At 39.5% G+C, this 21,020-nt stretch overlaps 1 protein-coding gene across 1 annotated transcript; it reads left to right on the plus strand.

Annotated features, from left to right (window-relative positions):
* The first annotated feature begins 7,692 nt into the window (after nt 1-7,692).
* On the plus strand, nt 7,693-19,048 carry LOC120741749 (E3 ubiquitin-protein ligase TRIM21-like). The gene is made up of 2 exons (XM_040044779.1): nt 7,693-7,893; nt 12,646-19,048. Exon 2 carries the CDS (start codon nt 12,655-12,657, stop codon nt 14,308-14,310), a length of 1,656 nt encoding a protein of 551 aa, XP_039900713.1. The 5' UTR covers nt 7,693-7,893; nt 12,646-12,654; the 3' UTR covers nt 14,311-19,048.
* The last annotated feature ends 1,972 nt before the right edge of the window (nt 19,049-21,020 follow it).

Consider the following 21,020-nt stretch of genomic DNA (forward strand, 5'->3'; position numbering starts at 1 on the left):
TAAATCTCTCTTCACAGATGCAGTTTGAAGCTATAATGTCGGTGCATCAGCACTCGCTTTTGTGCACGTCTGTTTCTTCTGCCGATCTCTCTTTTGAGCCCCCGTCACTCCCCAACGGTTCTTTCAACTTCCCTGCAAAAGCTTTGACGTCAGCACACACCTACTCCTGCACAAATGCAGATGCTGCCTGACTCACTGCATGCTAGAAGTGTCAAAGATTTATCTTTGTAATTAGTTTTTTTTCTTTTGTTATTGTTTCTTTTTCTTTTTTTGCAAATGCTGTCTTCAAAGCTTGTGGACATTAAATACATTCAAACACAAAGTCACCCACTGGGACCTGTCAGTGTCAGCTGTCTATTTTCTGCTTGTCTCCATCAGCCTCTGTCCTCACCTCATCCCTGGGTGATCTCATGCCACTTGGACTCTGTTTTCTGAATCTGCCATGAGAATAAGTGCTCATGCTCGGCTAACTTCTCTGCAGTGGTCATCATTATATAAATATCATATTTGCCAACAATGTCTTACCACCTCACTTTGAAACATGCACTGCAAGCAACCCCTCAGTGTCATCTTTGATGTCCTTCGCTGTCATGTGAGAAATGCTGAGGATGCTCGTCCACGTCGCATTAATTGGATTGATGTTCACAGCCTCACACGGGCGTGTGCATGTCATTATCATAAACGCGTCTTTAGGATTGGTGCTCATCCAAAAAAATTTTCATCTAAACTCCACACGGGAATCCGGAGGATGCTTCGCAGAGAAGATGATGGCTACTTTGAAAACAATTTTCTGCAATTTCACACATTTGATTTGCATAATTAATATCTGAATTACCCTCTGTCTCACAGGCCAGAAAATCACGGCACCCCCGTCAGTAGGTTAGATGTGATAATTTATGTAAGTGCTTCCAGCAGCGCGGCACATCCCGCTCGAGGTGATTTACTACACGTGGCTCTGTTTGCAGATGAAGAGGCAGAAAAATGAACAAGAATCCAGAATAAACATCATAAAAAGTAATTGCTTAATTAATTGCTTCGGGACAAGCCTTCAGTTTGAGTTGCTGCTTTAATTCCGCTCCGGGTCAGCAGCTCCTGTTATAGTTTATCAGGCAAAAGGTTATGTATGTTTGTAAATTTGTCTCTGTACACAGCCACTGTGGATTCTACACCAGACGATCAGAAGTGATCTGAACGTCATGTGCACAAGTGAAAGGGTCTGGAGCTGACCTGGTTATTGATAGTTAAACTTCATTTAGTTACTGGTATGCCAATCAGGTTTGATTCAACATAACAGGATAGAAGCTGATTTAATGAGGGACCGTGCTTTTTATCTTTTCAATACTGTGGCACTAACTGTTCCTTCACTATCAGATCAGCTTGTGACTCAGTCTGAAAAGCATTTGAAGCCTACTTGTACACACTGGCATTTGTGTAATGCATTTTAAAAAATGGTCTCTATGAATAATGCTGCTCGGTTTTGGGGTTTTTTTTGTCTGTTTGGTGCTTTGAAGCTGCTCTCTTGTGAATTTGTGAAGCACATTGTAGTTCTAGTGTTGCAAGAAATTATAGAAATAATATTTTAATTATTATATGTTAATCTCTAAACCACACACCATCACCTGATTGCAGCACATTGCTAAATATTTGTTGAATCCATACAGAATCAGCTGCCTCTGATCTTTGTGCTAAATCAGACATGTCAAAGATACTTTGAGTTTCAGTTTTCTTTTTTGGAAAATTGCTTCTACATTTTCAAACTTCCTCATGCTGCTTTCTCTTCTCTTTATCAGTGACCGTGCTCCTCATTTCACCTCCTCGTCTGGCGTTGGCCTGTGCAGCTGGCTGTGTGACAAGCCACGTTAGCCAGAGGATATGCTGCTCTTGTCTCCAAGGACACACTCTTCTTTCTGATTGACACACTCTTATTTTCTTTGTACAAATGAACGTTAAGTGCACTCACAGATAAACAACACGAAGTGAAGCGAACGTATAGTAAACACCAACGGTCTTTTGTTACTGGCCGCGAACCTGTTCTAGGTTGAGTGGCAATTTATCAAAAGCTAATAGTTGCTCATGATTAATAATGGCATACGTTAAATGTGTTGTCAGAGGAAACAATGGCCTATGAGGAGGAAGAGGTGTGCACCATTCTTTGGTGTGTCTGCGATAAAATGCAAAAACATGGTGATTATATATCACTGAATTTAGCTCAACATCTGAGCTAGTGGATGCTTTCTGAGATATCTTCATCATATTTATCAGGATTCACTTTTTCCTGCAAAAACATCCTCCTAGTGCTCCGATAGAATGCCCCATTTGATGTTTTTCCACCCCAAATTTACTTATTTTGACTCATTTTAACACATAAAGCATGTTTTGGAATGATTGTGTTAATTTTATTTGCTTTTTATATGCTTTTTGTAGTTTGGATAAAAAAGTTAAGATATTCAAATGATTTTGGGCACGATTCTCTTTCATAATATCCAGAGTGTCCTTACTCTGACAGGGTAAGGTGTCCTTGTCAGATTTGTTTAAACTGTTCATTCTGTTCAAAGACTGAAACCTTTTAACATATTATACAAAGGAGTGCATAGGAAAGAAATCCTGGTGTTGGGTTATTGATTTATACTGATATAAAACGCTGCTTCTTTTCATTTTTGCTTTTAATCAGCCTCAAAAATGTAAGAAAAAATTAAGAAATAAGTGTCATATTTAGACTTGGTTACTTTCGATCAATCACATCTGGTATCACCGACAAGACCAGCATGGTGCTGTGGATTGGATTTTTAGTCTGCAGGTTAGCTAGAAACATTTTAGCATTAAAATCACAGAATTACAAATACATAAAAAACAATATTTTAAATAATAGGATCCAATCCCTACCAAACCAACTCCAGATAAGCCAGTACAAACATATGTCAATCTTGAACACAAGCACACTGCTCAGCAGTTTGCAGGGTCAGTAAACCAGCTTTGACCAAGCAGAGTGAAATGCACTGAAGCATTCAGATGAATAGACAATATTAAGTAACAATGTGTGCTGAGTAATAATAGCAAAAGATTTAAAAGAAACAGTCTGAGACACGAATTAGAAGTTTAAAGCTACAAAGTAAGAACACAGTACACTAACAGTGAGGAGTTCTAAGACAAAAGGTCATAACAGACTAGATGAGAACCATCCGAGCAACGGGACTGCAAAATCCTGGATTAGTGCGAGTTGGTGGCAGATAATATAGTAACTCTGTATTTCATGTTCATGTTCTGGAGGACCAGGAAGTGGATAGAAACACACTCAGTATTTAAAAGTCAGGTAAATGTCACACGTCAACTGGAATACAACAAGTATTGACAAAGGAGCTATCCGCAGAATATCTCATTACTTCTATTGATGTTCTGGTTTTACTGCGAATGGTATATTCAATATTTGCCTGTGCAGTGCCTGTGGTTGATTATGTTGGCACTGCAGATTGATTGCTGCAGTTAAATAACCTCCTGAAAGACAACCAGCTTTGAATGCTCAAGGATTTTCTTTGTTAATCTTGATGCAGAGAAACACTGACACAAGAGAAAAATGTACACCAGCTCAAATACAAATGAATTACAGAATGGGGGATACACTGAGGCAACTTTTGCCGTTGGCAAATACATTGCATTTACCTCCAACAGCCAGAAAGAAGAAGAGTCTGGCAGTTGATATAACAGCATGGCCCCTGCAGTGAAACTGATGATAGATAATGAAAAGAAATTAGAACTAGAACTAGGTTTTCCGACCCCCACTGCGTCGGAAAACCTAGATAGACAGGTGGGGGTGAAACCAGATAACAAAGTCAGAAGAGAGTGAGAATTTTGAGGCCATCCGATCCTCTTAGAGTCACCCTAGCTGTACAGCTAATCTCCTCATAATGAGACTAGGCTTCCAGCTATGTCCTGGTCAGGTTTGGGGTGAATGAAGGTCAGGCTAGCTCATCTGGAAAGTTACTTTTGATACTTTAAAAAAACAGAATCACTTCATTACTTTCAAATTGTTACTGTAGTAAGTCATTATTAAAACTAATTTATTGGGAACTGATTTTTCACATTTGAAGGCTTGTTTGTTTACGCTACATATAGAAAATGATAATCTCAGTGTGAAGAAATGTGACCTCTGTAATGACGCACACTCCCCTTTTACGTTTGAATTAAATGCAGCCATATGAGAGGCAAATACAAAAGACATGCAAGCTAGACTGACAAACCATCCCATTGCTTAGTGGAATTAATTGCTTCCAGCAATGAAGCCCACACACTGTGATATCTCTTACCTCCATCTGGAGCAGGTGGGTGAGACGGAGGGAGACAAGTACCTGCAGTTAAACAGCCATTTAGCATTCTGGGATGTAAAGCTCCCACTGTCATGCTGTCATTTAAGACCCCACTGCTTTAAATAATCACTGTCATTTATATCAAATTTATAGTTATTTACCTAAAGTTTTACAAACTGGGTATCTTGGTGCGATATTAGATGTGACCATACATTTTGGTGCACACAGTGTGAGATCATTCAGTCACTTTTTGACACATATTAAATAAATGTTTACCTGGTTAGTAAGCTTTTTAACATTCAGTTTTGAACTCACTAATGGCATTTTGGCTGCTGCTACATTGGTTTTTTCCCCCTTTTTAATCAGGAGCCGGAGTTCTAAATTATGAGCTGCAACTAGCAAGCTGTTTGGACATTAACTAATTGAAATTTGCCAATTCCCCCACCCCCAGATCTCTATTACTGTATCTCTCAACAAATTGATTCAGCTAAATCTCATCAATTCTTAAAAAGGAGCCATTCAGTAAAATTATGACATCAAGGGAAGTTGCCTTTGTAGGAAAGTAGCTACTTAGTACACTGCAGGCTGCAGTCAAGAACCACTGATGCTAATGTGTAGTTTTTATCATGCTTTAGCATTAGGTAGCTGTGCACAACTCACTTAGATGGAGAGCGTGGTAGCTAATAGCCTCGCCTAGCACAAATACTACAGTAAGCTATTCCAGATATAAAAACCTGTAAAGACCTCAGTAGGAGATTAGAAACCACTGCTTGCATGATAACCATAGTAAAGGTTTGCAAATAATTTAGCCTACATTTTTAAAGTACTAATCACCTGCTATCAAATTTCAAAGTGACAAATTAATTTGATATTTCTGTAGAGATAAATCAGCCCTGAGTTTTTATACCCCAAAAAAACAACTTTGCAGCATAAAGAAATCTGTGTGTAGACTTATCTGGCATGAAGATTAAGAATGTACCATTTTTGCTGTGTGGCCTCAAAGCACATTAAATTGAGCTACATTGTGTGTGTGTGTGTGTGTGTGTGTGTGTGTTAGTATTCTTTTAATGTATTATGGGAGCCATAGCTTCGATAATTTTTTAAGACGCTGGTCAGATTACTAAAATTTCAATATGATTCTGTTTTTAGGAATATTATATGCGTGAGTACTTTGTTTCCTCGAAGAGATCGCTCTGTTAGGGTATCAGCTATGAGAAAACAATATTCCCTCTCTGGTTCTATAACTCAACTCCAAGAGGTGGTGAATTATTCAGCAGTGAGCTTCATTTTATAGAGAAGTGGACATATGGAACAAAGTCCTGAAAAAGAGTATTTGAGCGCTTTCAAGTAAAATAGCAGCAGAGTGTCCCAGATGCATACAGCTATACAAGAATTCATTTTTGGTTTTCATGATGCACAGCTGAAGCAGAACAGTGCCACACAGCACAAAGTCCAGCCGACTGAGTTTTCTTGTAAAAAACACAAAACAACAGCAGCCTTAAATTTGGGCCTAAAATTGGGTCAGTGGAACAAAGATTTGACAAAAATTCGTAAGAAAAGTGTTATTTCTTTGTGAATCTGAAGGCTTAACTTTGTGCCTATGATTCACAGCTGGAAGCTCTTCACTGGGTCATCCCATGTTCATTTCATCAAATGCCTCTAACCTGACCAATTTCAGATCATCCTGAAAAAACAAAAAAAGGGAAAAAAATATGCTTCTTAAAAGGAAAGTTGGATGCCATTATCTTAAAAATTAGTTGGGGTAAAGGTTCTTCAAATGCTTTATGGTATTTGTCTGGTAGCATGGCTCAAACAATTAGTGATGTGTCGGTCGCGAACGAAATGGCTCTTAGAGCCGGATCTTTGACGTGAACGACGCGAGCCGGCTCCTTATCGCGAGCAGTGGGTTTTTTTTTTCTTTCTCTCACCCTCTCTCTCTCACTTTTTTTCCGCTTCACTCCGCATGCGAGCCTTGTGCTTTGCGCTGGGAAGAGGGGGGAGGGGCGGTAGAGAGGGAGAAAAAGAACCAGGGACAACAACGTCACATTAGAAAGGTACAGTAATCATCCACAACTATTTTCAGTTGCAGATGATAAAGGATTCAGAAAGTTTATTCATGCAGGTCCATATGACAGAGAATGTGCATGTTCTTTTTGTTTTCATATTATAATTTATATTGTATTGTGTTGTGGTTTGCAGTGTTTTGTATTGTTTCACTTTAAATTTGTTTAAAAGGAAAAAGCTGAAAATTTAAATAGTTAAAAGTTGAAATGTAAATAGTTGTTTTTTGTATTATATAATTTATTTATTACATTTTATGAGGAGTGAATAAAGAAAAGTATATTTACTACAGGCCCCTAGAGACAAAGCACGTACCAAGTCCAAAACACATGCAAACTCCAAAACACATGCAAATTCCAAAACACGTGAAACCTCCAAAACATGTACAAACTCATCCTGGAGCACACAACGGAAGTGCTCCAGGGTGCTAGGGGCAGTGTTGAGCTTTTGTTACTTAGTTGTTACACAAGCCAGGAAGTACCAACCCCAGTTTTGGTGTGTGGTAGTAACACGTAAATGAACTTTTTTTTTTCTATTTGAATATATATGAGTGTTTGTGTATAAATAAACAAAGAATACACATATGCTTTCAACTGTGTAATTTAAGTGATCTACGTAGCTCTGTTTTGGAAGTTCAGTTAACGCTAGCAATGTGCTTTGGAGTTTGCACGTGCTTTTTAGAGTTTATATGTGTTTTGGAGTTTGTACGTGCTTTGTCTCTAGGGGCCACCGTACAAACTCCAAAACTCGCCTTGAGGCGACTGTTGTTGTGATTTGGTGGTATATAAATAAAATTAAATTGAATATATTTATATATAAACATATATAAATAAAACCACATTTTTTACATTAGTAATTCCTTTTGTGCATAATTTTATATTGTTGTTGATAAATTCATTAAAGCAACAAAACAACCTGAAGAGCCGGTTGGGAGTCGAAAGAGCTCTTTCGGTTCTCTAGAAAGAGCCGGAATTCCCATCACCAGTACGGTGGCCGGCAGGCTGAAACGCGCTGGTAGCAGTGATGCGCTGGAAGTACACCGTACTTCCCCTCACAGCGTCAACGACCAGAGCCAGGCTAGTTGGTTAATCCAGATTACTACTACTACTAATAATGATAATAATAATGATAACATTATAAGGATAATTACAATATACTGTAATTAATCATAATTAATGTTATTGTTGTATATATTTAAGAACACTAAATAGAAAATACAAATATATATGAACATAAAAATATATTTACATATTTTAAGTAATAAAAATACAGAAATGTAGATGAACAACTTTTAACCTGATGTCGCCTGTACCTGTAGCAGGCTGAAAGGAGAGAATTTCTAACATCTGCCCCCTGCTACACCAGTTAGCGGCTACAAACCAGCTGATCCTCTAATGCAGGAAATGCAAACATGTACATGCAGAGGCGGAGCAAGAAGTGGAATGTATGAGGGAGCAGAGCTGCAGTTGCGTCCTCTTTGTCTCTGAAAGAAGATTCAGCCGAGTCCATCAGGTTTTTCTCAGCAACAGTGGTGAGTCACTCTGTTCATCACAGTCACATTGGTTCAATAGAAATGTCCTCATATAGCCACTGATCTACTGTAGAAACATGGAGCTGCTGTTTGAAAGAGTCTCGCTGTGGCACTGCTCAGGAGAATAAACCTCTGGGTGTCCACAAGTACCTCCTATCTCATATTCCTAACCTGCTTTCCTTGACCTCAATGAAAACACTGAGGTCAAGGAAAAGTTGTTAGGAGATATGATAAGGACTTAGGAAAAGAGGAGAGCTGTTCACTGAGAACTGCAGAAGACTATAAAACACTGATCTCACTTAAACACCAGTGTTTTATGGAGGTCATAAAAAACAAAAACCTAAGAAAGAGGCTCAGAGTCAGTTTGAGACCGAAAATTGTGCACAGACGTATTTTTGTAGCTCGCCTTAAACCATATGTGTGTAAGAGTTTCACTTTCAGGAGGACATTTAAATGAGTCATATGAACGGGGCTGGCTCTACACTGATACAAGAGGAGGCAACGCCCCTTAAGTCAAGCTTTTAGAAGTTGAGAAAGAACATTTCACTAGCTGGGCCCACATCCTCATTTTAGGTTTGACAGCGTTTTAGTAGTTAAAAGTGAATGCTTTGACATGAATTGAGCTGCGGTTTGGGGAAGACCTCGACGGAGACTGGCGATGGCTCCCGGGCCTGGCAGATCCCCATGTATTAAATAGAAATGAAGAAGTTACAGAATCGAAAACAAGGAGGGAGGGAGGGTGGGGCACATAAACAACTTGCAGAACTGGAGAACTGGGGGAACCTGATGATATCCGGAAGGAGACGTTAGTGTGCTGCCCAGCTTGCATCACGCACATATTTATTATTTTATGGTCCTAAGTGTGAGTGCATACACTCATAAAATGTTTAGTAACTTCAGATCCCTGCAACAAGCCCAGGTCCAGTTTACTTTGGTGATTCGGACTATTCCATTTCACAGCTGTTGTTAATTTTTTTTCTTTATCTCCTGTACAGGCCAACGTAATCTATTTGTTGTTTCAGGTTGTAGTGTTACACAACATTTTCAGATCCAATAGAAATAAAATAAGTGTTTCGTAATTCATTCAATTTGTTGTCTTGATTTATAACTGGCATAATTGTTTCATTCTGTTATAGAATCTTACAAGAAAGAGGCAAAATTATATTCCATTGTGCTTTATTAGCTGCTTCGGTGAAAAACAAATCAACAATGCAAAAAAAACAAAACAAAAAAACATATCAAACCAACATACTGGAAAACAGTTATTCACCACTTGATTGCTTCAATACAACACTTGAGCACATATATGCGGGACTTTTTGTGGCTGTTTTGATCTCGCTCTCTCTCATAACCGAGCAAATCTCGCTGTGGTAGCAGGCTTAAACTCGGTATGACCCAGGTTGATAGAGGGGGCCCAGTCTGGATCGCATTCCAGCATTTTGTAGGCTGGTTTTCCTACAAAACACAACAAACATTAGCTCGCAAAGCCACAGTAAACAAAGCAGCATAGTGCAACGAATTCAATTCAAATCAATATAAGACTTATTCGTAACCTACATCAACAATTATGTTATGATAAATTACGTAATAACTACAACAGAAGACTTACCTTTGTGGAAATGCTTGGAGCAGACTAACATGTGAGCTGGAGTGTTCTGGAACGTTATATTTGGTCTTCGAATGAGTGCAATCCAGGCCATCTGTCGGCTCTTTGTTACTTCGGAAACATGGCTTGAACAATTTTTCTTCAACGATGTAATCCAATTAAAACTGATCTCATTACCTGACGGCTTTCTGTGGCTGTCATGCGACCGGCTATTGCAGTTAATAATACAACAGCTTCTTGCCATTTTTTGTGTTTCTTTTTATCGCTGTGTGACTGTTTTCAGCGATAGTGGCTAGTACCACTTGCCACTCGTACCTACAATCCTTTGCGGCTTTGCCCTGGAAATAATGTCACATTTTCAATCTCTATTCTTTCTCTCACCCCGCTCTGGGGGGAGGGGCGGTAGTTACACTGGCAGCAGCAGTAGCACACAAACAGAGCAGGAGGAAGAGAGGGAAAGAGAGCCAGGGGCAACAACATCGACACATTAGAGAGGTATCATAAAGAAAATGAGTGACGCCAAGAAAAGAAGCAAAATCTGAAACCATTTCAATTTTACAGAGAATGCAAAGGCAGAGTGTAGAGTCTGCAAGAAAAGGATATCACAGAGAGCCAGCTCCACAAACAACCTGCACAGGCACCTGAGAACTGTCCGCCCATCAGTGCAATGGGAAGATCACACACAGATAGCTGAGTGTGATATTAATGAAGGTGCATTTTGTTTCTTTTGGTTTTGCATATTTGAATCTATATTTTATTGTGTTGTGGTTTGCAGTGTTTTGTGTTGTTTCACTTTAAATTTGTTTAAAAGGAAAAAGCTGAAAATTTAAAGAGTTAAAAGTTGAATTGTAAACAGTTTGTTTTTGTATTTTATAATTTATATAATATAATTATAATATTTTATAATCTTTTTCATTTTATGTGGAGTGAATAAATAAAAGTATATGTGTTATTTATATAATAAACATATATAAATAAAAACACGCTTTTTTTTACATTAGTAATTCATTTTGTGCATAATTTTATATTGTTGTTCATAATAAATTAATTAAAGCAACAAAATAACCTCAAGAACCGCTTGGGAGCCAAAAGAGTCGGCTCTCTAAAAAGAGTCAGAATTCCCACCACTAGTTTGTGCGCAGACTCACACAGCACTCCGCAGAGATTGCTCCCTGCAGCTAAACATCCAATCACTGTTAGTATGCAAATGAGCCAGTGTCAGGTTTCTCAGAGGGCAGGGCAGAGCAAAACAAACAACTTGGATATGGATGAATCTGTAAGGGAAGCAGGAGATTGTTGTTGTAGAGTGGATTGAAGAGAAAGGAGAGTGGAGCTGTTCAGCTGCAAACAGAGTTCAGTTCCTTGCAAAACAAACAAGCTTAAAACAAGAAAAAAGTTCAAATGTTCTGTTCTGAACCTGCTGTGCTCTACACATTAATTTTAAAATCGTAGGAAAAGACATGGTGATTTCTTTTATTACCATGGCAACCCTTTTTAGTTTTCTTAATATTGGCAATAGCGAGAAATGTTATTGTTATATTTGACATAGGCCACCCAATTAAAGTAAATGTCATGTTTTTAGTTGTCAGAATCTGATGAGAAATATTTTATTTTATTATTTGTTGCTTTACTTTTCAGTTAACGTAGTCAGGGGGTTTGCGTGCCTCAGTGACCTTGTTTCTTTGGAACGCACCTTCTATCTTTTTGACTTCAGGCTGACTCCACATTTCCTCTTCTTATTAGTGCTTCTGTTTCCTTTAGCTCTTTCACATTAAAAGCAAAGCGCAGGCAAACTTTTATTGTGAAGCATCGAGAGGAAATAGTGTTTGTCACAGAGTGAGGAGAGTTTTGTTAGCTGAGCTGTCTCACATACCACCATTTTCATCATGAACAATTGAAACAGGAACAGGAAGTTAAATAAAGGGTGGTGCAACACCATCAGCAAACCTCATCTATCCATTTTCATGACTACTGATCAAATTCAGGCTCCCAGATGATACAGGCTGAGAGGCGGGATACACCCTGGACAGGTTGCCAGGCTACGGCATGTCTAATGCTGCTGAGCAAACTCATCCTGTAAAGTCTCATTTGGACACGCACTAATAAAAATCTGAACAATGCAAAAGACAACAAATGACAATTTCTTAATTGTATATAGTTGAATTTCAAAATAGTGCAAACAACATATGTTGAACACTTTTAACATGGATTTCTTAGAAAAAATGAAGAAAATACTTTTTCCTTTCAAATTTCATTCTGAACTGAGCTACTGTGAACAAGTTTACCACTACACCAACAATATCAGTAGACTGTCATCAAAGATGAGGGTGAGGACCCAGGTACTGACAACACAGGGAGACAGGAACTTAATAACAAAAGGCGGGCCGTTTATTTAGGCAAAATACACAAGGCTACAAAAATAAGAAAAACTAATAACTAATGTAAACTGGGAGAAGCTAAACTCAGAGCACCGCACAAGGAAGGCAGAAAAAATTAGAGACTGGGAACATGGGGAAGATGAACAGACAACTTGACAATGAGCAAAGGGAAAGCAAACTGAACACAAAGCATGTGAGACAGGGGACTGTCAAAATAAAACAGGAAGTGGCACACTTCACAGGTGAGACACAGTAACAAGAACCTAAAGACTAATAAAACAAGCGAACAGGAAACACAAATGATTAAACCGGGAAGAGCAAGGAAACAGAACCATGACTAACATCAAAGAATAGAAACTTAACCAGAACATCAAACACTGAATCGCAGACTCCGGACCAATAGATCAATATTCTGGAGTTTCCAAGTTCTACTCAAATTCTACTCAAATTTTAACTCAGAACACATTTTGTTGTTTTTAGAACATTTGCTGCTGCTTTACTTTGCTCAAGAACCTTATGGTCCAAGAACCATCAGAAAGTAGAAACTCTGCCAATCATGTCTGTTGTGGCCTTGACAAATGGCATCATTCTGGTGATTTCCACATTTTTCACTCTCACCTGGAGGTTTGTTAATTCAGAGGGTTAAAGTGCTTCATGTGCTCATCACAGCAATAACTCAAAACGATTAAAAGACTGACACACTCCTTTTTCTTTCTTCTTAAACATGAAATTAAATTAAAACTTATTTTTCTTTTCCTTCTCCCTCAGAGTGCAGACATGGCTGCTGCCAGTAACCTGCAATCTGAAGATCAGTTTCTGTGCTCCATCTGTCTGGATATGTTCACTGATCCAGTCAGCACACCATGTGGACACAACTTCTGCAAAAACTGCATCACTCAGCACTGGAACACTAATGGCAGACATAAATGTCCTATGTGTAACAGAGTGTTCAAGAGACGACCCGAACTAGACATCAACACTTTGTTCTCTGAGATGGTTGCTCAGTTCAGACGTGAAGCTCAGCAGAAAGCCAGCAGCAGCAGCTCAGAGCAACAAGCTGCTAAACCAGGAGAAGTTCACTGTGACGTCTGTACTGGAACCAGACTGAAGGCCCTGAAGTCCTGCCTGGTGTGTCAGACTTCCTACTGTCAGACTCACCTGGAACCTCATCTGACAAAGAAAGCTCTGAGAGGACATCAGCTGATTAATGCAGTGGAGAACCTGGAAGACAAGATGTGTAAGAAGCATGAAAAACCTCTGGAGCTGTTCTGTAAGACCGACCAGACATGTGTCTGCATGCTCTGCTCTGTTTTAGAGCACAAGAACCACGAGTTTGTTCCTCTGAGAGAAGAATATGAAGGAAAGAAGGCAGAGCTGGGGAAGACAGAGGCTGTGATTCAGCAGATGATCCAGAAGAGACAACTGAAAATTCAAGAGATCAAAGAGTCAGTGAAGACGAGTAAAGGTGCTGCAGACAGACAGAAAGCAGAAGGTGTTCAGGTCCTCACTGCTCTGAAGGAGTCTGTTGAGAGACGCCTGAAGGAGCTCAAAAAGGAGATCGAAGACAAACAGGAAACTACAGAGAAACAGGCTGAAGGTCTCATCAAAGATCTGGAACGGGAAGTCTCTGAGCTGATGAAGAGAAGCTTTGAGGTGGAGCAGCTCTTACACTCTGAAGACCACCTCCACCTCCTCCAAAGCTTCTCGTCCCTGAAAGCTGCTCCACCCACCAAGGACTGGACAGAGGTCAGAGTCCATCCACCATCATATGAGGGGACTGTGGTGAGAGCTGTGGCTCAGCTGGAGGAGACACTCAGGAAAGACTTGAAGAAGCTGTTTGAGGCTGAGCTGAAGACGGTCCAGCAGTATGCAGTGGATGTGACTCTGGATCCTGATACAGCGTATCCTAATCTCATCCTGTCTGATGATGGGAAGCAAGTATACTGTGGTGATGTGAGGATGAATGTTCCAGACAACCCAGAGAGATTTTCTGCTTGTGTTTGTGTTTTAGGAGCGCAGAGTTTCTCTTCAGGCAGATTTTACTTTGAGGTTCAGGTTAAAGGAAAGACTGACTGGGACTTGGGAGTGGCCAGAGAGTCGATCAACAGGAAGGGAAATGTTATGCTGAGACCTCAGTATGGTCTCTGGACTGTAGTGCTGAGGAATGGAAATGAATACAGAGCCTGTGCAGGACCTTCATTCCGTCTCTGTCTTTATTCTGGCCCTGAGAAGGTGGGGGTGTTTGTGGATTATGAGGAGGGTCTGGTCTCCTTTTATGATGTAGGTACTGGAGCTCTGATCTACTCCTTTACTGGCTGCTCCTTCACTCACAAACTCCACCCATACTTCAGTCCCTATCTGAATCAGGGTGGTAACAACTCTTCACCTCTGATCATATGTCCTGTCAGTCAAACTGAGTCGATCAATGACTGATTTTATTTGATGAACTGATTGAAGTAAAGGTGGCACCTGTGTGTTTGGCACACCGTCTACCGCTCTTTCTTATTTGTCTCATTTTATTATTTTTAGCCAACGTTGTGCAAGATGTCAGTTCCACGCTGTCTTATGATCACCAGACGTTATTGAAAACAGGTTCATCCACCAAAGTTTTAGTTCAGCTTGATGAAGCCAGGGTTCTTTGCCTCCCTATCTGGAAGCAATACCATCATGCCGGTGTTGTGCCATTCCAACGCCACCAGCTACGTGGAAGCTACGCAGGATACGGGGTACCAGTGGAGGTCGCCTTGTTAAGCTGAGAATCTGGATTTCTTACCTTCCCCACGATCTTCACTCCATTCGTCAATCTTTTCCATGACTCCTGGTGCCATCGCTTGCTCTGGACTCTGTGGACTCCTGGTTGGTTCCCGTTGTCGGCTCTATCGAGAGGAGCCCTCTTAAATCCTTCCCGTCGACATCTGCGTTGGCGGGGAGCGGATCAATCAAACCTTCGACCAGTGGATCGGGTAGTTACTCCCACAGAAGTCTATGACCCAGCTCCCCTCAGGTTGGGTTTAATAAATGCCAGATCGGTGGCAAACAAAACTTTCATTTTGAAGGATTTCTTTTCTTCCCATGCGTTGGGTTTCCTCCGTCTGACTGAAACTTGGACTTCACCTGGTGAGTTAAGTGCCTTTTCTGCCGGCTGGCTGTGCTTATTTTAGCGCCCCGAGAGCTTCTGGTGGTGGAAGGGGGTTAGCTGTTGTTTTTATATCACACTTCGATTTTAGGCAGCTATCCTCACCAACACGCTACACCGGTTTTGAACTTTGTGTGAACTAGTGAACTAAGCCACTCGCCTTCGTTGCTGTATGCGATAGTTTATCGGCCTCCTAGAAATAGTAAGGATTTTTAATACGAGTTTTCAGACTTTCTTGCTGACTGTGCATCATGGTACGACCAGATCCTGCTGCTCGGTGATTTTAATTTTCACATCTGCTGCCCAGGGAAGCCACTGGTTAAGAACTTCATGGACTTAGTAAACTCTTTTAATCTTGTTCAGTCTGTTAAAGGTCCCACACATTAGACTTGGTGTTATCTTATGGGTTGTCCGTATGTAACTTACATGTCGAGGATGCCTTATTCTCTGACCATATGTCTGTAACGCAGACACTAAAGCGGTTACGCCACAATGTCATGCTAAAAAGAATGATTCTTTAAAATACAAGGGGGAGCAAGCGAGTCAGATACCAAGGGCACACAGATGAAGCAGGGGATGTTTGGGCCCTCGCACAATATGGCAATAAAACAGGGATGATTCTGTCATTGAAGTTATTGGGCTCATGGAAATCACTGTATGTGAATACAGGTTTCTGTGTCACTCACAAATACAGGTTAAAGTGCTATCATATAAAGAAGAAGCCATAAGTGAATGGTGCCATTTGCATGCTAATTGTGAATACATTCATTCAAAGTCATCTTAGTGGAAACCAACTTAAGATGATTATTACTTTCAACATTAATTTGAGTGTATAAAAGTAAATATAGAATATAGAATAGATCGAAAAAAAGCTTAATGCACAAATTTTCTGTGTGGTGTTTAAATATTTTCTTGCAAACCTCCTGTTTTTAAAAATGTCTCTTAAACGTTAAATATATAACCACAAGACTTGTTTGATGTGTTTACTACCCTTTTTTCTAGTAAGTTGGTGAGAGTATGTAGACTAGACCATTAGTTGTACCCCCACAAAAACTACAGACTTTTGTCTTCTGTTTTTTATCCCATCATTATTAAATAAGCATGCAAAGTTTTACCAGGGTTGATTAATCATTGCATGTGCCTGTCAATAATAATACAGCAGATAATCAGTTAATAAACGGCAATTGCCATAAGGGAATTACACACCTTGATTTATAGTTAATGTTAATGAGTAATGAAGTAGGAAAAATCCATTAAGAAGCTGCTTGGGTCTGTTAGACAATGTTCCAAATTTTATAATTCTGGATAAAGGAAGAGGTAGCTGTAGAAATCTAAGCACACATCTTTTAAAACATCTGCTCTAAGGATTTTCATCATTCACAAAAGATCTAGGTCAAACTTGTGAATATAGAGCAATGAATGTGTCTCGAAGTGCCAACGGAAGACAGCGGCAGGTAAAAGAAGATCAGTTCATCTCATATTTTATGCATTGCTTCTCATCTTTGTGGGGGCAGAGCTGAGTCTGAGCCCTGTTTGAAATCTCCCAACCTCATTAGGAACTGGCTTGCTTTTGGGGAATCGGGTCTGTTCTCGTGCCTGCCTGTGAGGAGTAAGACTCTAAAGGAGTGGGTTTGGATGCTTCTTTGATGTTCGCATCGAGGGGATTGTGTGTTTCTTGCCAGGAGAATGATCCACTGTGGAAACTCATCTCTTCTGAACTCATTCACAGGAGCAAACACAAGCACAACAATATACCTAAATATCAGAATTTTTTTCAAACCACACAGTTTCATAAGTAGTATCAACAACATTTGCTGTGATTATTAATTTGAAAATCCAGGGTGAAGCAGCAGTTTTACATTTTATTTCAGGCTTTGTTGCCTAGTCCCTTAAATTGGCACATTGTAATGCAGCAGTGAACATTTCTCTTTACTAAAATGTAGTGTCTGTTTTGGTAATGACATACTCGCTAACAGCGGGTGTTTCCATCTTGCTGGGATTACAGGCCTAGACTGTGTGCAGGATGGAATTTTTCTCCCTGTTTAGTGTCATAGTGATGAGTCTCAGAGGAAAAGTCTTTGATGGGATAATGAATTCTCTTTATGGATAGTTGTTTGTGCTGGAAATGACCTGCCCATGTAGTGTAGTTCTGTGTTAGAGACGAATGTCGATAGTGACAGGAGCAATCTTGAAGCAATGAAAAAGGATGAAAGTAGATGGCTTTTTTCCCCTTGCAAACCCAGTTATTTTAAAGAGGAGTGCAGACTAGTTTATTTCAGGTTTTAGGACATGGTAATAGCTCATGTGGTTCATAAGTCTTAAAAGTGTTGAAAACTGAGCATTAATAAAACTAAACTGATAACAATCTTTCTTTACTCTTCATTTAGATTCGCCTCATGGTGCTTTGAATGCACATCTTTTCGGTCTCTCTTGCAAAGATTTACTGTTATAACCATGGCAAAAGTCCTTGAGTTTAATGGTTGTTCAAAATCAATTTCAGAGCTAAAGAAGGTAACCTCAGTGCTGCATCAATCTCTCATCTCCTGGCAGCAGTCTTCATGCTATATCTGAATGAGTAAGCAACACCTTAACAATCCTCCCTGCTGCCATCCATCCATCTGTAAATGAGGGAAGCACCCGTTATTCTAAAATTAGTAACAGTGAAATGACTAGCTAAAAGTGCATGGAAACCTGTCTTTTGCGTACGAATGGTTGAAAAATGTGCCGTCTAGCAGAGTGAGAGATCGGTAGGCTGATTTCAATGTGTGAAATAAGAAACCTGTTTGTTACAGCTTGCTGGAGGTTTTAAAGACCTTAATGGCGTCATCAAGTGGGATAGGTGCAAACTGACAAGTAAATTTATATTTCTTAGTGTGTCAGCTAAAGTCAGCTTATAGTAGTCTCCCCAGGAATATTAACCTTATATTGATTAAAAATCAGAATAGTGTACTTACTACCTGTTTGTGCTCTTAAAGCTTTTCAACAAGTTCAAATTTTGTCTACATGATTTTTTTTATTATAATTTTTAATAAGTTAATGTGTTTATAAAGGTTAACAGTGCATATGAAATACTGGCGCTTTTACATCAGACACTTAATGTACAGAGTACAACATGGTTTTTAAACTTTCAGGGTTACATGTCTATTTCAGGTGACATGATCTTAGCATGCTATTAGCTCCTCTTGTGCATTTTTGCTTTTTTTGCAACAATGTCTCCAGTCTGTTTGTAGTTCAGATCAAGCACTCTTTTAAAATAGGTGTTTAAAATTGCTTTTTCTCTGAAGCAATATTTCCACGAAAGGTGTCCAAGTAGATCAAGCACTCACAGCATCTATACCTAACAAAAGTTTTTTCTCATTTCCTTTAAAGATTAGTATAAGATTAGAGCCTGACCCAGTCTTGGTTCTAAAGATAATGTCTCTTAACATCATATCATAGTCATACCATTTTTAAAAAACTGACAGTGCCTCAAAGTCTCAGTAATTAACATGTTGAAAGGAAACAGGAATATCAGTCTCAATTTTATGAAACAAGCTGTTTCTCTTTTTTTAAGCAAAAAAAAAGCACCTGTAAGTATAACGTATTATTTATACTCCATACTTGATTTATAAACACCTATACATTTTTGATGGTGTCATCTCAGAAGTCCAGAAGGATATATAAGTTCAGACACCTCCAATAAACCTATAGTAATGGCTTTGTCTCACATCCACATATTGGTCTTGATTTTAGTGATTAGTTCCTGTGACCTTTGAAAGCCTTGTACTATATTGCACAAAGGCACAAAGGGGCTATTGCACTATTGTATATCATATTCTTTAGAATCGTTATAATACTGGACAGTTAATCCTGAGTGAAATAATGACACTTTTAGTTCCTGTATAAGAGGTGATCACTCTGAGTTTATAAAATAGGCTAGAGTTTGACAAGATTTGCCTTGTTTGCTGTGTTCATTGACGCAGGTCACTCTTGTTTTTGTCCACATTACAAGGTTCAGACTAAAATCTTGGATGGGTTGCCATGAAATTTGGGGGAGATGGCTACACAGTTTGTTTTTTCAATTTTTAAATTCAATTCAATTTTATTTATATAGCGCCAAATCACAATGGGTAGACCCTACAATAATACATACTGAGAAAAAACCCAACAATCATATGACCCCCTATGGTCAAGCACTTTTGCGACAGTGGGAAGGAAAAACTTCCTTTTAACAGGAAGAAACCTCCAGCAGAACCAGGCTCAGGGAGGGGTGGGACCATCTGCTGCGACCGGTTGGGGTGAGAGAAGAAAGACAGGATGAAAGACATGCTGAGGAAGAGAGACAGAGATTAATAACAAGTATGATTCAGCAGAGAGGTCTATTAACAGATGTTCAGTGAGAAAGGTGACTGGAAAGGAAAAACTCAATGCATCATGGGAATCACCCGGCCGCCTACACCTATAGCAGCATTACTAAGGGAGGATTCAGGGTCACCTGGTCCAGCCCTAACTATATGCTTTAGCAAAAAGGAAAGTTTTAAGCCTAATCTTGAAAGTAGAGATAGTGTCTGTCTCCCGAATCCAAACTGGAAGCTGGTTCCACAGAAGAGGGGCCTGAAAACTGAAGGCTCTCCCTCCCATTCTACTTTTAAATACTCTGGGAACAACAAGCAAGCGTGCAGTGCGAGAGCGAAGTGCTCTAATGGGGTGAAGTTTAGAATAATATATGAGCTATATATGTGTCAGGCCAGTAAAGCAGCAATTTATTTCATATGCAAGTGATAAGAGCTGGGTCTCCAGCTATGACCTTAGGCATAATAGCAATTTTCAGGGGAAGTGTCAGTAAGTAGCCAAGCCTGAAGGCAGTGCATCAGGTGAGAAGTTTAATGGTGTTGTGCTAAGTTGGAGCCTTCCGAGCCGAAAAGTGAAGCATGAAGACGCTTTGATTGAAAAGTGAGCCGACACAAACATGGCAGCTGTCTGCTGCCGCCTGCTCTCACCTCCGCTCATCAGAGTCACTGAACCAGACCTCTCCAAACTATTTGTGGTGCGGCTGCTTTTTGGAACATTTTATTCAATTAGCAGAATAATAAAATAACCTGCTGTGTGTGGCTGATATTCCAGCTTTAGCTTCAGAGGATATAATAAAACAGAAAATATTTGTAACTGTGCATTTCACTCATGCAGTTCGTGGATAGAGCTTCGTATCAAGCTTACTATCATTAGCTCATAATTTCACACTCTATATCTAAATGTCACTTCTAGCTCCAAAAATAACAACATGCTAGTGGTTTAAATGCCAAAAGCTTTTTTTTATAAAGTGTTGAGCAGTGGCATAATTATGTTTCAGTCTTAATGTATATTTCCATTCCTACAGAAGTTTAAACTGTTTCTGTGTCCTGACTAACCAACACCAGGCTGATGTTGGAGTTTTTTAACAACATTTCTCTTTTTATGGCTAAAAACTCATAAAGCTGCTTTGGTTCTGTCACATCACTTGAAAACATAAACAACAAAACCTTTTTATCATTTTATTCATGATGTTTGTGACAAAATGATGCCAATAAATCTGCACATTGTGTCATTAACTGCGTGCACAGCAAAGTTTTATTAAAGATGTACCATATTGAGGTCATTGGTCATTACAGACAACAGAATATCTGAGGGAGTTGACCTGCTGTATCAGGCAGATCTATGAGCCATTGCTTTTGTTATGTACTGACGGTCATTTGCAGTTGCTACTGCATCAGTGCATCTGTAGAGGCCCATTTGTTAGGAAACTAATATCATGAATCACTTTTGCAAAAGTTAAGTTTGACCCCCTGATGTGATTGCATCCTTGACATTCTAATCATAGTTGATGAGCTCGGCTGGGAGATTAAATGCATCTCTGTCTGATGTTGAAAAGGTGTGTGTCTCTGTGTAGGATGCACAAAATGTAATAATGTTACACACAGTATTTAAGGTAGGAAATTATGCACATTTATGATCTGATGTCCACCTACATCTGTATCTACATTGCACAGCA

This window comes from Simochromis diagramma, unplaced genomic scaffold (assembly GCF_900408965.1).
Source record: "Simochromis diagramma unplaced genomic scaffold, fSimDia1.1 OVJJ01000486.1, whole genome shotgun sequence".
NCBI lineage: Eukaryota > Metazoa > Chordata > Actinopteri > Cichliformes > Cichlidae > Simochromis > Simochromis diagramma.